General features: G+C 37.7%; 1 protein-coding gene across 1 annotated transcript; it reads left to right on the plus strand.

The window, feature by feature from the left end:
- Positions 1 to 14,143: 14,143 nt before the first annotated feature.
- Positions 14,144 to 15,571, plus strand: LOC124825234 (21 kDa protein-like). Its single transcript, XM_088110363.1, has 2 exons — positions 14,144 to 14,243; positions 15,069 to 15,571. Exons 1-2 carry the CDS (start codon positions 14,144 to 14,146, stop codon positions 15,569 to 15,571), a joined length of 603 nt encoding a protein of 200 aa, XP_087966489.1.
- Positions 15,572 to 16,479: the final 908 nt, after the last annotated feature.

Consider the following 16,479-nt stretch of genomic DNA (forward strand, 5'->3'; position numbering starts at 1 on the left):
CGAACGCTGGTAAACCAAAACCGAGCGTCCTAACTATACTTCACTTTATTTTCAATAGTTGGACACGCTAGGCTAAGCCGAACGCTCACGCCTAACTCTTGACAACTAATAACGCTCGTTCCAGATCAGGGTCCTTTCCAAATGAAAGAATCCTTATTCTAAGAAATTTTCCAGGGAAACCGAACGGTATAAGACCGTTCGATGACGAGCGTACATGATAGATCAGAGAAGGTAAAATTTCCAGGTTTTTCAACTCGATAACTTCACAGATTTTCATGTGATTCAAAATTTTAAAGTTTTCATTTCCATCCTACATTTCATACATTACAGAATTCATATTACTCCATCATCAATACAGAAATTTCCAGTTCCAAACATATCATTCCAAATTCTACATAGCTTCAATAATATTCCAAATCATACAACACATTTTCTGCATAAAATTCAACATTTCTCAACATCTGATCAACCCGAATTAATCATTTTCCAGTGCAGACATACCAGCATTAATATACAGTTTCAAACATTAACATTCATACACAACCAGTGCAACATACTCATACATGCATACTTAAAATTCATATATTTCATACAATTCAACATCCAGTGCACTTCATTACTGTCATTAACATTAAAACAGCATTAAATTAAATTACTAAGCTTCCCTTACCTGGTTCAGCAGTGAACTTCCAAATGCTAGGGTTTCACTCTTGCTCTCACAGCTTTCTATCCAGAAGTTTACTCAACAACTTCCACTTAATCTATTACACCAAAATCGTAGACAGATCAGACCCCTAACCCACGCATGCAACCAGAATTTTGGTTCGCATGAACTGAATGAACGAAGTGCAGAGATGAGGACTTACCAGTCACAGAATTCTAACTTGTTCGGTTCAAATGAAAGCTTACAACACCGTGAATGATCCTACGGTTTCTGAAATGGAAGCAAAGATGCTGGTGGTGAGTGATCTTAGAGAGAAGATGAAAAGAGTTTAGAGAGAAGCTGGAGGATTTGAATTCAGATTTTCTGGAAAGAAGATGAAGCATGCAAGGAATGGAGAAGAGGTTTCCAGAAAATATTTTTCTCTTCCCACGCAGGACGAACGTCCATTCTCTGCATGCCACTTGTTTTCCACTAACGTTTTTGGAACGTTCCCTCAGTGACACATGGCAGGCGCATGCAGAATGGAAGTGAGTGGGTTTTGACGTGGCAAAGGGGTAATAAATGGTGATCAGAGTGTGGATTTAAGTGCTTAATTAATCAGGTTCTCACATATATATTTTTTTTTCTAATTTTAAATATTAACAAAACATCTTCTTATTAGATAATTTTACAGAAAAAATGATATTACTATTTATACCAGAATTTTCTGTTTGGCACACATTTTTTTTTTCAATTTATCTATTTTTTAAATTTAACTATTTCTTTTATTTGATTAATTTTAAAAATCAACTATTAAATTAAAATAAATTTCTATAATAAAAATACCTATGAAATAAACAAAATTTATCCATAGTAAAATTGTAAAAACTATTAATATTTATTTTTATAATTATAATGACAATAACATTTTTCTTGTTATTATAAAAAATTGAATACACATGTACAGAACATATTTTTTCTAATATTAAATATAAAAAATTATAATAGTATAAAAATTAAATAAATAATAAAGGAAATATTAAATATTAATTAAATAAACTTTAAATAATTATAAAAAGGAGTATAAATATTAAATATGTTTTCTAGAACTATGATAGGAAACTAGAAAAAAAAAAGTATAAATTCCTGTACCATCTAATAAATTAAAAATGTTTTAATAATTTAAAATTGATACCAGAAAAAGTATCGGTGTAACATCCCGATTATATAATAACAAATATTACATAATAAAGACGTCATCATTCAAATATAGAGAACAGTCAGAATACGACGTGTAATTTAAGTACGAAATTACAGTCATCCAAAATAAAGGAAACTAAAAATTCAAACTTAAACAGTTTATAGGTTCGAACACTACACGTGTTCAGATAGGAATTCCTAAGAAGACTACTCCACAACCTCGGTATTCTCCAGCTCTTGCTCCAACGGACTTTCCTCAACAGCATCTGCTCCCATCCAAGTGGATGATCATCGCCAAAGACATATATCCAAATTGGCACACAACACAAACAATGCAAGGGTGAGCTAGATATAAAAAGCATGTTATCTCATAGCAAAATTAATTCATGTCATCATACAAAGATATCTATAGGAACAATTAAAGCATACTCATAACCCACATCTCATAACTTCATACGACTCATCTTTACACCTATATAGTTCAGCTGGCACTCCCCAACACAATGCAGAGTAATTCACCAATACACAACTCAATAACCCACAGTTCACACACACTCATCTTTATATTCGTATAGTCTGCTGGCACTCCCCAACACTATACAAGGTAAATACACACCACTCATCTTTACCCTCGCATAGTCTGCTGGCACTTCCCAACACTATGCAAGGTAAATACACACGTCTCATCTTTACCCTCGCATAGTCTGCTGGCACTTCCCAACACTACGCAAGGTAACTACACACGATTCACTCGCATAGTCTGCTGGCACTCCCCAACACTATGCAAGGTCCACACACGATTCATCTTTACACTCGCATAGTCTGCTGACACTCCCCAACACTATGCAAGGTAAACACACACGATTCACTCGCATAGTCTGCTGGCACTCCCCAACACTATGCAAGGTCCACACACGATTCATCTTTACACTCGCATAGTCTGCTGGCACTCCCCAACACTATGCAAGGTAAACACACACGATTCACTCGCATAGTCTGCTGACACTCCCCAACACTATGCAAGGTCCACACACGATTCATCTTTACACTCGCATAGTCTGCTGGCACTCCCCAACACTATGCAAGGTAAACACACACGATTCACTCGCATAGTCTGCTGGCACTCTCCAACACTATGCAAGGTAACCACACAATACTCACAAAACCACTTTCATCCATCTCTCCCTCAAGATGTCCGAATCATACTCAATTTCATCAATTTACATTTACAATCAGATCATTACAGTAATTTATCATATTTCTCACTCATTCACACACTTTCACTTATATCACTTCCCATAGACAACATAATTTGTAGAACACTATTCCGCCGAACACTATTCACCCAAACACTATTCACCCAAACACTATTCATCCAAACACTATTCATCCAAACACTATTCATACGAACACTATTCATCCAAACACTATTCATCCAAACACTATTCATCCAAACATTATTCATCCAAACACTTGTGGAACGAACGTCACTAGACGAACGTCATTTTCCAAACATTAAACCGAACCCTACTTTGAACGTACGTCAACACCAGGACGAACACTATTTGGACGAACGTCGTCTAATTAAACTGGACGAACGTTGTCTAACGATAGCTCTACTGCCGAACGATATACCATTTGGACGAACGCTAGAAGATCATGTACTATTGAGCCGAACGCTTAAAACTTTACAACACATAGGGCGAATCAAACTTAGGCCGAACGCTCAAAACCGAACCTCGTATTAAATTCCATACTGTTTGGACGAACGCTCACAGATCCAATCTCGCCAAGACCGAACGCTCAAAACCATGACCGAACGCTCACAATTACGCCAAAACCCAACGTTCACAACCATGACCGAACGCTCATAATTAAAATCGAGTCAAGACCGAACGCTCACAACAATGACCGAACGCTCACAATTAAACCAAAACCGAACGCTCAACACCATGACCGAACGCTCACAATGCCAGATACTTTCTCAAAACCGAACGCTCCAGATCTTAACTTCAGACAATCCAATAAAAACCGAACGCTCAAGATTCCAAACTTTAAGACTGTTGAATAAAATTCGAACGTTCAAGATTAGAATACTAAGTTATCAACGAACGCTTATATTCACTAATTCATCAATGACGAACGTTTAAGATTCAAACTTAGGACATTATATTAAGGTCGAACGCTCAAGTCCATTTTACACTTAGACGAACGCTCAAAATCCATTACACGAAGAACGTTCTAAATCACTATCATAGCCTATTCAATAAAAACCGAACGCTACCACTCAGATTCAAAGACGAACGTTTTACTCATATGGCAGGACGAACGCTACACTTTAAGGACGAACGCCAACTCCCGTCAAATTGAAGACCGAACGCAACACTCAGGACGAACGCAAACACTCGTCAAACTGAAGACCGAACGCTCAGCGTATTTTAGCCGAGCCATGTGGACGAACGTTCTAATTTGAACGTTTCGAGCGAACGCTCAGAATAAAAGCCGAACGTTCAGAGTTTCACTATTTTGGACGAACGTTCAGAAATTTGGTCGAACGTCCAATTCTTAACAAATTGGACGAACGCTAACTGAAAACCATGGCTTTTGCACCAAAGTAGGCAAATATGCCTTCATTATTACCAAAATAGGCAAAATTTGACCGAAAGTGAAGTCGTGGGGGGCCAAAACGACTTCAAAAGAAGAAGTCGTGCCCCCCTGCACGACTTCACACTGTTCATAGGTACAGTGTTGAAGTCGTGCATCCCAAAAACGACTTCTGGATCCTGTAATCGATTACATTGATTTGGTAATCGATTACAGAGTGTTGAAACTTTCTGAAGAAATCGCCCGCCCTGCGCCCCTTTGTTGCGTCCGATCGCGGACGATCTGTATGTGGACGAGCGTTCACTGAAAATGGACGAGCGTCCACTTCTCCTGCCGAGCGTCCACTTAGCGCATCTCGACGAGCGTCCTCTTAGCTAGATGGACGAACGTCCTCTTAGCTTTCTGGACGAGCGTTCTCTCTGCCTGGGTGGACGAGCGTCCTCTTCTGCCTGGGTGGACGAGCGTCCTCTTCTGCCTGGACGAGCGTCCGCTTCTGCCTTGCACCAAAACAACCTGGTAATCGATTACACATGTTTTGTAATCGATTACCAGTGCTTTTGGTGGCATACAAATTTGAAGTCGTGCAGGGTGGTCATGATTTCAACATTCTGTAATCGATTACCATTACATTGTAATTGATTACAAAGTCTTGAAGTCGTTTTTGGGGTGCACGACTTCAACACTGTTGCTATGAACAGTGTGAAGTCGTGCAGGAGGGGCACGACTTCTTCATTTGAAGTCGTTTGGGCCCCCCACGACTTCCCCATTTTCGTAAATTTGGTTGAATTTGCCCATTTTGGTAATATTATAGGCAAATATGCCTAGTTTGGTGCAAAACCCGAAAACCATAAATGGACAAACGTTCCTAGCTATTGTGGACGAACGTCCAATTTGAAACCAAATTGGACGAACGCTCGATAATTTAGACGAACGTCCAATTTGTAGCCAAATTGGACGAACGCGCCTGCAGAATTTCAGAATTTACAGAAACCCAGAAACGAAACCAGAACTCAAATATTCATCCCATTCTTCCCAGATTTGCATCAAATACAACATATATCATCAATTAAACAAAAGATCTAGCTCCCCTTACCTCTTGAAGACTTCCTTTGTGAATCTTGAACCTAGAATTGCAAGTGTTTGGATCTCCTTCCAACTCCAAATCTCTTCACTTCTTCTCTCCCAGCAAGCCTTGCACTCCTCCAGATGCAGTACCGCACACCTTTCAATCTCCTCCAAGACTTGCAGCACCAAGGTCTTTTGCACTCCAACAGCAACTTCCCCTCACTCACGAAATTCAGCTAGGATTTTTCTCAGTGCAGAGCCCCTCACTCCTTTTATTTCTTACGTTTGCAGCATTGTGAGAATGGTGCCAAAACTTTGACTGCTGCCTCCCCCAAAACCCGGACGTTGCTCCCCCCTTTGCTGCTGTTTTTCAACACCTATGCTCCCCATTTTTCCAAATAAAACAAAACCTACCTCTCTTTATGCCAGCTACTGCTCTCTCTCCAGCATTAAATGCTTCTCCACCCCTTTTAGAAAAACGGGGCCTTACATTCTCCCCAACATCAAAAATTTTCGTCCTCGAAAATTGAGCTTACCAGAACAAGTAAGTTTCTTTTATCTCGTCCTTTAACTCCCGGTAGAGTTCCCTGCTCTACCGTCCAAGATTTACACTTAGACAACTTGGCATACAATCTTCTTTTTCTCAGTACTCAAAGTACTGCACTAAGGTAATCTTCATGCTCACGTGAAGGAGGTAAACCAGAAACGTCTCTACGAAACTCACTGCGAGGTTTACACTCCGTTTACACAACTTGCTTCTCTCTACGTTCGCTGCACCTTCTCTCTAAGGAACCACCGTTTCATCTCCTCCAATTCTGGGATCCGGCAGCGGAAGGACGAACGTAATCCAAGGCTTCCCGAAAAGCCGTTCGTTTCAGACTGAGCTGGTAAGCCTTTTCCCACTCTCTGGACGTTCGTTTTCCGCGTATGCAAAATCAATTCTGAGTTGTACGTTCGTTATTTTCTTAGAGTGGAGTGGTTTTGATTTTTGGTATTGGGGTTCGTCTGAATAGTGGATTAACGAGCATTGGTGATAAGGAGTTGAGTGGAGAGCGTCTGTGTGCGTCTGTGAACGTTCGTTCATTTCCAGGTCAGGGAAGCTTATTTGATTTAATTCATGTGGTGTGCCTAGTATGAACGTTCGTTAATTTACTGCATGAAATTAATGCATGATGTATGATACGTATGAAATGTTTGAACGATCGTTATTTGATTCTATGAATATAATGCATGATATTGGATTTTCTGAATGTATGAACGTTCGTTATTATTGGTGAAATGAAACGTATGAAGATTGCATGATATTAGTCGTATGAAATCTGAGATTTTGGGGTGATTAGAACGAACGTAATTATGCAATTATGATGAGAAGTGAACTAAAAATGTAAATGAACTCCCCATGAAATTCACGTTCGTACTGGACGGTCATTGACCGTTCGGTTTTCCGTAGTAATATGTTTGAAATGTTGATTCGGTCATTTGGGCAAATTTGTGGTTGAGGACGAGCGTCCTCACTCTAAAATGTTCTATTTGAGCGTTCGTTCAAATTGACGTTCGGTCTTATACCGAGCGATCGTCCATAAATTAAACTAAACGTTCGTCCTAATCTTATATTGAACGTTCGTCCTAGTCTTATAATGAACGTTCGTCCAAATGGTGTTCGGTCTTAAACCGAACGCTCGTTCAAAATGGCGCTCGGTTCTGAACTGAGCGTTCGTCCAAATAGTGCTCCAAATTGAGCGTTCGTCCAAATGGTGCTCGGTTTTGAACTGAGCGTTCGTCCAAAAATGCTCCAAATTGAGCGTTCGTCCTATTTGTGCTCGGTTTTGATCTGAGCGGTCGTTCTAGTTGGTGCTCGGTCTCAAACTGAGCGTTCTTCCTAATTGTGCTCGTTCTGAACTTAGCGTTCGTCCTTTTGTGTGCTCGGTTTTAATGTGAGCGTTCGTTCAAATTGGGGTTCGGTATTATACCGAACGTTCGTTCAAAAGGGTGTTCGGTTCTATACCGAACGTTCGTCCTAAACAGGGGCTCGGTCTTAGATTGAGCGCTCGCTCAAAAATCGGTAGCGTTCGTTTTCTGATTCTTAACGAGCGTCCGTTCATTCAATTGAATTTTTCAGGTAAATAACGTTCGTCCAATGAACAGGGTACGTCATGGAAATTCTGCCGTTCGTGCTCTTATTCGAACGAGCGTCTTTTGGTCTTGCTCACAGCGTTCGTCCTTAGTCTTATTCGGGACAGAACGTTCGTTTTTGATGGTTTCCTTATAAATGATGAAAATGGATATGAATTGATGAGTAATGAATGATGAACACTATACGAGATGAAAATGAAAGTATGATGATTGAACGAGCGTTCCAGTCAGGGACGACTCATTGATGAATAGTAAATTTTGGAAAGTATTCGAAATGGAATGAAACTATGATTATTGAACGAGGGTTCCAGGTAGGAACGACTCAGATGAATGTTGAAATTCGTAAAGTATGACTGTGGGAAGTTAATGCTGGCTGTTCGATCCTGATATTCCGTGACTACTCGTCCTCACATAGAGGGGGTATGCCATGCGTGGGAATGGCAGGAGGTCCCCGTCACATAACAGTAATTTGGACGGAACCGTTACATAACAGTAATTTGGACGGAATGGACTAACCTCGGGTGGCAGCTGATGAGAATGCCAGTTACCACACCACCCGGGTGCGTGAACGCCTGTAACTACGCAGATTTCATACAGTCCGGACAGTCAGTCGTGTCGAGTCTTATTTTGTGCATGCGTTATAATGCCTTGATATGTGATGAGTTATGTAATGAATTGTATGACTGATGCATGAGTTAAATTAAGTAAGCTTACCCTTTCGTTTCCTTGTGTTGTCTATTGTCCTTGTACGTCCGTCTTGTCATTGCAATGATCATCCGTGTGGATGTGAGCAGAGGGAGACGAGCGTTTGGAAGAGGCGCTGAATGAAGAGAACCTGGTTGATGTCGAAGTGAAGACCGAGCAGTGAGGCGCTCGGCCAGTTATGTAACCTGTATTAGAGTGGTCGTTCGACCATCTTGTCTTGTTATTTTATTTTGAGAAACCGTCCGGTATTTGTGCCGTGTAAACCGTTCGGTCAAGTTTCGTGTACGTTCGGCTTTTTCATTTGTAACTCTTATTTAAGGACGTGCGGCTTTGCACGTTCGTTTCTTTAAAGTTGTAATATTGTACTCAAGGACGTTCGTGTTTGAGTGTTCATTCGTTTTTCGTTTTTAGTTGGAAAGACTGTGCTGTTTTATTATTAATTGTGATTTTCTAATTATATGGTTTATGACTGTATTTTTGGGATGTCACAGGTGTCCTTTAGCAACTAAATCACATAAATAATTTGATATTTGTGTATACTAATTAAAGATTGAAGTTAGATATTCAATTTAGAAACACGATTAAAAATGATGATTTTTACTCTTAAATGGCCATGAACAAGAAGGAAAAAGTTCAATTAATTATAAATAAGTAGCCCCAGCTGGTTATAAAAAAAAACAATATAAGTAGAGCTAAAGTCTAAAATTGGGCAATGTACCAATGTACCGAACTTGAACTAAATTTGAATGCACACAATTGGTTGTTTTTCTGTCCGATATGTGTTTTATGAGGTTCAAATCTCCATCGGATTTTTTAAGGTACCCCACCCAAATATTTTTTTTCACATGATTGTTAAGGTTATGTCTGCTTTATGATTTGGACTTCAACGCGTTGAAAATGCAAATTGAAAAATAAGGACATGTATTTTCTTATTCTTTTCACATCTTCATCTTGAAACTTTCTTCTCTCTCCAAATGAATTTTTCAATTTACCTGTATATCCTTTTGTAAGCATCTTGTGCATTTGAGAATCATAATATAAGCCCTGCAGGACATTTAATGCAGCAGATAGGGTATCCAAAAAATATAACAGATCTTCATCTTCAATTTCTAGATGTTTAGCTTACAGATACTAAATACCAGTGTGTACCAGATTTATGTCTATTTCTGTATTCATACTCTCCTACAATCATTCTCGGAGTTTTTATGTCTCGTTCAAACCACTTTTTTCTCCCTGATAAATTTCATGTCCATTAATTGATTGATCTTCATTTCAATATTTAGCTAACCCTTTGTTGACTTCCTTTAAGATTGTAATAGTATATAACTTTTGACATACGAGGTTTCACCAAGTCACTTATCTCTATATCTCTCTGTTCAACTTTATATCAATCTTCCCTTGTCCTCCGGTGAGTATTCATTATTTTTCTCTTTTAATTTTTTTTCACAAATTTTACTTTTCATAAATGTAATTTCTTTAAAAATAATACCATGATTAACACATAGTTATGTCACTTATATACAAAAGGAACGGTTTAGAGTCGAAATCAAACTTAAAAATAAAATCTTTTATTTAAAATTTATATTTTGAGATTTTTTTATGTAAATTTTCTATTAAATTATTATAATTTTTTTAATAGATAATAAGGTTCTAATTTGTAACATCCCAATAAATAGTAATTACCATTCATCAGAACTAATCACATTTACAGAAAATACAGTGCAGTCTTAATATATACAACAGCTGCTCAAAATAAAAACCGAACGTACAGCAAGTTACAGCGTTCAGAAATTCATCTAAAATATAAAAAAAAATCAATTCTGGACGAACGTTCTGCTGAACTATACACCTAACGTCCCAAAATTCTATACAGAAAGACTAACTATTACTACAGAACGAGCCTCTACTGCTCAGCTTTAACTTCAACTTCTACCAAGTTGGCATCCTCCAAATTTTCTTCTTCTAGCATTGCTGCAAGGGGTGCCTCACCATCTGCTCACATCCACAACGGATGATCATTGCATTGACAAGACGGACATACAAAACAGTAGACAACACAAGGAATGTGCAAGGGTAAGCTTAGGTAATTTAATTCAATACAATCAACATATTTTAACATAGCAAATCAATCATACATTTCATACAACATTAGACATATATCCACGCATACAGTAACTCATTCAGATTCTCATAATTAAAGACTGTCCGGACTGTATGATCCATGTATCTACAGGCCGTTCCTGCACCCGGGTGATGTAGTAACTGGGATACCCTCAACAGCTGCCACCCGAGGTTAACCCTTATCAGCCCAAGTACTATATAGGACTAGGGCCTCCTGCCATTCCCACGCATGAACTACTCTCCTCTACATGTGGATGAGCAATCACGGAATATCAGGATGAACAGCCATCAGTAGCTTATCCATGGTCATACTACACTACTTATCATATTCACATCATGGAGACGTCCCTCCTTCGAACGCTCATTCACAATCCATTCCAATCAAATTCATTCAAAATATCATTCGCACATTATTAACCATTCCTCTTATTCAGATTTTCATTCTGTGTTCCACTCTCTTAATTTAAACAAAAGTTTATCCTTTAATAGATCAAGATGAATGTATTTCAGTACACTGCAACCTCGTTTCTGAACAAAAGAAACGAACCATTATCCATTCACGGACGTTAAGACAAATGAGTAATTTAATTGAGATTGAGTCTAGAATATCAGAATAATACTTAGGAAAATTCTAAGTATGAAGACTTGAGGTTAAATGAAAAGGACCTTCACAGTTTAAATGAATTCAAATAAATAATCAGAGCATTAATAAATTCGGAAACTAACACTGCCAGTCAATGACCGAACGTTAATTAATAAATTGAACGAACGCTGTGAAGTTCGCTCACGAAGCAATGATAAGGACGAGCGTTCAGTAGAAACTGAACCCTCCTTAGGACGAACGCTAGGTCAATGACCGAGCACCAAATAGAACGAACGCTCATCTGCACGAACGTTCGGTATCAGACCGAATGCTAACTAGGACGAACGCTCAATCTAAGACCGAGAGCTCCTTTGGACGAACGCTCAGTCTAATACTAAGCGCTGCTTATGACGAACGCTGGTAAACAAAACCGAACGTCCTAACTATACTTCAATTTGTTTTCAATCGTAGTATACGCTAGGCTAAGCCGAACGCTCACACCTAACTCTTGACACCAATAACGCTCGTTCTGAATCAGAGTCCTTTCCAAATGAAAGAACCCTTATTCTAAAGTAAATTGCAGGGAAACCGAACGGTATAAGACCGTTCGATAACGAGCGTACATGATCAATCAGAGAAGATCCAAATTTCCAGATTTTTCAAACACGATAATTTCACAGATTTCATATGATTTGAACTTTAAAAATTTCATCTTCACCATAAATCTCATACATTACAGAATTCATATTAGAATCTCATCAATACAGTATTTTTCCAGTTCTCCAATTCAAACATCTCATCATTAATATACAGTTCAAAACAATATCATTCCAAACCATACAGAAATTCAATCATATTCCAAATCATGCATTTCATTCTCTGCATACAGCTCAAACAATATTCATAATATACATCCAGTGCACTCATGCTCATTCACGCACACTTAAATGTCAATTGTTTCATGCAGTTCAGACATCCCATACCTTTCATTGCTTTCATACAAATCAAACAAGTATTAAATTAAATTACTCAAGCTTCCCTTACCTGGATAGCAGTGTACGCCCTAAGAGTATGATTTTCACACGTTCAACTACAGCTCTTCTGTACTCAACAGCCACTTAAGTTTCTTTAACTAAATCTAACCAAAGAAATGCAGAAGATATCAACTTCTACCCTTGCATGCAACAGAAACTGGTTTCGCAGGAAGATCCAGAAACAAACACCTAAGTTGGAAGACTTACCGTCTCCAGAACCGAGATTGGTTCGGTCTAAAAGAAAGCTCACCGCTGGACGAATGTTCTTACGGTGCTACAAGTTGATCGGAGAAGAAACGTGAGAATCACAGTAGAGAGAAGTTGGGAGTTTTAGAGAGAAGTTGGAGAAGATGAAGGGTTGAGTTCGTGGGGAAGAAGGTGAATGCAGAGTGTGAGAGGAAGTGGTTTTCAGAGAAATCATTTTCTTCCCCCCGCGTCAAACGGTCATGCACCCTCGGATTGCCATCTGTAACCCACTACTGATTTCCAAAGGTTCTAAAACGACACTTGGCAGGCGTGTGTCAGTGTGTGCATGTGCTTACAGTGCAAGCAGAGAGTATGTAAGTGGGTTTTAATTGTCTGAATAGTGACGTGGACTGCACTGCAGATAGGTTCTTAATACAAAAAAATTTGATTTGATTTAAGTTGCAGTGTTAATTATGTAGGGTCTTACATAATTAGTTTAATCTTTGTCAGTTTTTATTATTTAGCTAATTCTTTCTTAATAAACTCATTCGAATTGTTAAGATTATTTTATAAGTTAAATAATTTATTTTTTATATAATTAATTATGTCAATTGGTTTATTATTTTCTTAACTTATAATTTTTCTTGAGATATTAAACATTTTTTTAAAAGTGTATAATTTAGTGACTTTAATTTTTTAACATTACATAAAACTTTAGAAGAACTTTAGTATAGAAGAAAACAAGAAGAAATAATGAGTGAAATCAATAGATAAAAAATAATAGTCAAAATTGATTATAAGAGAATAAAAACAACTAATTTGTTTTTCTAAATAAAATTATAATTCATTGAAAAAAGTTTTAATTCATTAAATATTATTTTTAATATCAATAAAATTGTCAAAAACTGATAATAATTTAATTACATTTTATTTTCAGACAAAATTATGATTAATTTAATAGAGAGTACTAATTTTATTGAAGACCTTTGCTTCTTAAAGATAATTTTATGATTAATTTAATAGAGATATATTAATACTAAAAAATTGATATTTTTTTCTTAAACATAATTTTATAATTAATTTAATAAAGTAATATTAATATTAAAAAAATGATTTGTGTTTTATTTCATGCATATAAAATTTTAAAATATTTGTTAAAAAATGTGAATGTTTGTTTCATTTTTTGTAAAATATTTTTTAAACTTTTATTTCTTTAAAATTTTAAATCATTATGTTTAGTCATTGTATTTATTTTTAAATACACGAACAACATCTAATTTACCAATCTTAATTTTTTTTAGAAGTAGGAGGAATATTACATTAATACTGGGCTTTTGCACCAAAGTAGGCAAATATGCCTTCTTTATTACCAAAATAGGCAAAATTTGACCGAAAGTGAAGTCGTGGGGGGCCAAAACTATTATTTAATTTTTTGTTCTAACATGCAAATAATGAATTATTTTCCTGTAATATTTGAAATATAAAAATAGAAAATTCAATTTAAAGGGAAATAAAAAGCTTATAAAAAAAATTAAGAATATCATTTGAAAGTTTAGCAGTGGGTATCCAATTGGAACATCGGTCGATGAATCGGCAGTTTCAAAGTTCGGAGTCTTGCAACTTGCAACTTGTTATCTAGCCTTCTCTACCAAATCTCCTTTTATTATCGGTTTATCGATTTGGTCCCAATCCAATCACAAACAAAGTGAGTCAATGCCGTGGAGGCGTGGACGAGAGATGGTAAATCAGTGTTAGGCAGGGAGACACATACACAACCTAAGAACTGTGCATGCAATCCTTCTTCCATTTTCACCACTACATAAGGGATCATTCATCGTAAGACTCTCCATTCTTCACAAAATCATAAGCATGGCAACAAAGCTACTATGCCTTTCTCTGCTCATTCTAAATCTGCTCCTTCACATGTCTACCACCGCCGAATCCGCAGCTGCGAGGCTTTTGCACCAAAGTAGGCAAATATGCCTTCTTTATTACCAAAATAGGCAAAATTTGACCGAAAGTGAAGTCGTGGGGGGCCAAAACGACTTCAAAAGAAGAAGTCGTGCCCCCCTGCACGACTTCACACTGTTCATAGGTACAGTGTTGAAGTCGTGCATCCCAAAAACGACTTCTGGATCCTGTAATCGATTACATTGATTTGGTAATCGATTACAGAGTGTTGAAACTTTCTGAAAGAATCGCGCGCCCGGGCGCGGACGATCTGTATGTGGACGAGCGTTCACTGAAAATGGACGAGCGTCCACTTCTCCTGCCGAGCGTCCACTGAGCGCATCTCGACGAGCGTCCTCTTAGCTAGATGGACGAACGTCCTCTTAGCTTTCTGGACGAGCGTTCTCTCTGCCTGGCTGGACGAGCGTCCTCTTCTGCCTGGCTGGACGAGCGTCCTATTCTGCCTGGACGAGCGTCCGCTTCTGCCTGGACGAGCGTCTCTTCCGCCTTGCACCAAAAGTGGACGCTCGGCAGGAGAAGTGGACGCTCGTCCATTTGCATTGAACGCTCGTCCATTTTCAGTCTTGCAGGGGTCAGGATTTCAACATTGTGTAATCGATTACCAAAAAATGGTAATCGATTACAGGACCCAGAAGTCGTTTTTGGGGTGCACGACTTCAACACTGTTGCTATGAACAGTGTGAAGTCGTGCAGGAGGGGCACGACTTCTTCATTTGAAGTCGTTTGGGCCCCTCACGACTTCCCCATTTTCGTAATATGGTTTGAATTTGCCCATTTTGGTAATATTAGAGGCATATTTGCCTACTTTGGTGCAAAAGCCCAGCTGCGACAACAGACTTTATCAAGTCCTCATGCAAGGCGACAAGGTACCCCGTGGCGTGCGTTGAAAGCCTCTCAGGCTACGCCAGCAAGATTAGGCAGAGCGAGGAAGAACTAGCCAGCACTGCCCTGAGCGTGAGCGTATCCAAGACTCGATCATGCGTATCATCTCTTGAGAAAATGGAGAAGACGAAGGGACTGAAAGTAAGAGAGAACAATGCGGTGCAAGATTGCATAGAGAACATGAATGATAGTGTGGACAATCTTAACCGATCGCTGAAGGAGCTGGGCCTCCTGGGTAACCGGAAGGGGAAGGATTCCCGGTGGCACATCAGCAATATTCAGACTTGGGTTAGTGCTGCTATGACTTATCAGGACACGTGTCTTGACAGCATTGATGATGCTAATTCCAAGTCTTCCATTAAACCTAAGGTTGTCGATGCTTCTCAAGTCACCAGTAATGCTCTTGCATTGGTTAATCGTTTTGCCTCCAAGTACCGCACTTAGACGCCATTATCATGTCTGCTTAAAACATTCATTTCTTCCACTGCTTTACCCAATAATAAGTCATCATGTGGTTTCATATGTTCATTTTGCTCTCTGTAATGCATGCATGCTCTGTAAGTGTAAATGGGCAATATAATTTGTGTGGTTCGATTGTATTCTTGATTAATAAATTTGTGATTTTGAAGGCGTTTTCATTAAAATGAAAAGGACTTGCTAATTTCTTGTGTGTGACTGCTAAAAAGAGTTTCTGGCTATATCTTTGGCCTCAGAACCCATGGAATAATGGACATGATTCAAGTTCCTTTATGAGAGAGTTATTCACTACGTACGCTTACTGGTTTTTAAGTGACCAATTAACCTTCCTAAACAGTTAAGAATTCACTCAAACCAAAGAATTGAGTTGAGTCCGTCTGAGTTTGATCAACATGATTACAAATCAAGTCAAGTCAGTGATCCATGTTAATTCAAATTAACTCTGATCCAAGCCAAACTTAATAAATCACACTCAAATCTTCATAAGTCAGTTTACATTAAAATAGAATCAAGTTAATTCAATTTTTATATAATAGACCTAATAATGTGGTATATTAGATTAATAGACTTAAAATCAATTTTCAAAGTATCAATTTAGTTAAATGGAAAAAAAATCAAAATTTAATTAAAATATATTTAATTTGAATTATAAATCTAATATATAATGAATCTGGAAATTTAAAAAATCTAATCCATAACTATCTAGACTAGCCATATAGAAGATTTTTTTTTTCTAAATAAGTGGTTAATTATATATATATATATATATATATATATATATATATATATATATATATATATATTAAAAGATATTATATCAATCTATCCATATATTAATTAAATGAGTATAAAAAACATTATTAGATGAATTATTT

This window comes from Vigna umbellata, chromosome 1 (assembly GCF_029865625.1).
Source record: "Vigna umbellata cultivar VRB3 chromosome 1, Vumbellata_1.0, whole genome shotgun sequence".
NCBI lineage: Eukaryota > Viridiplantae > Streptophyta > Magnoliopsida > Fabales > Fabaceae > Vigna > Vigna umbellata.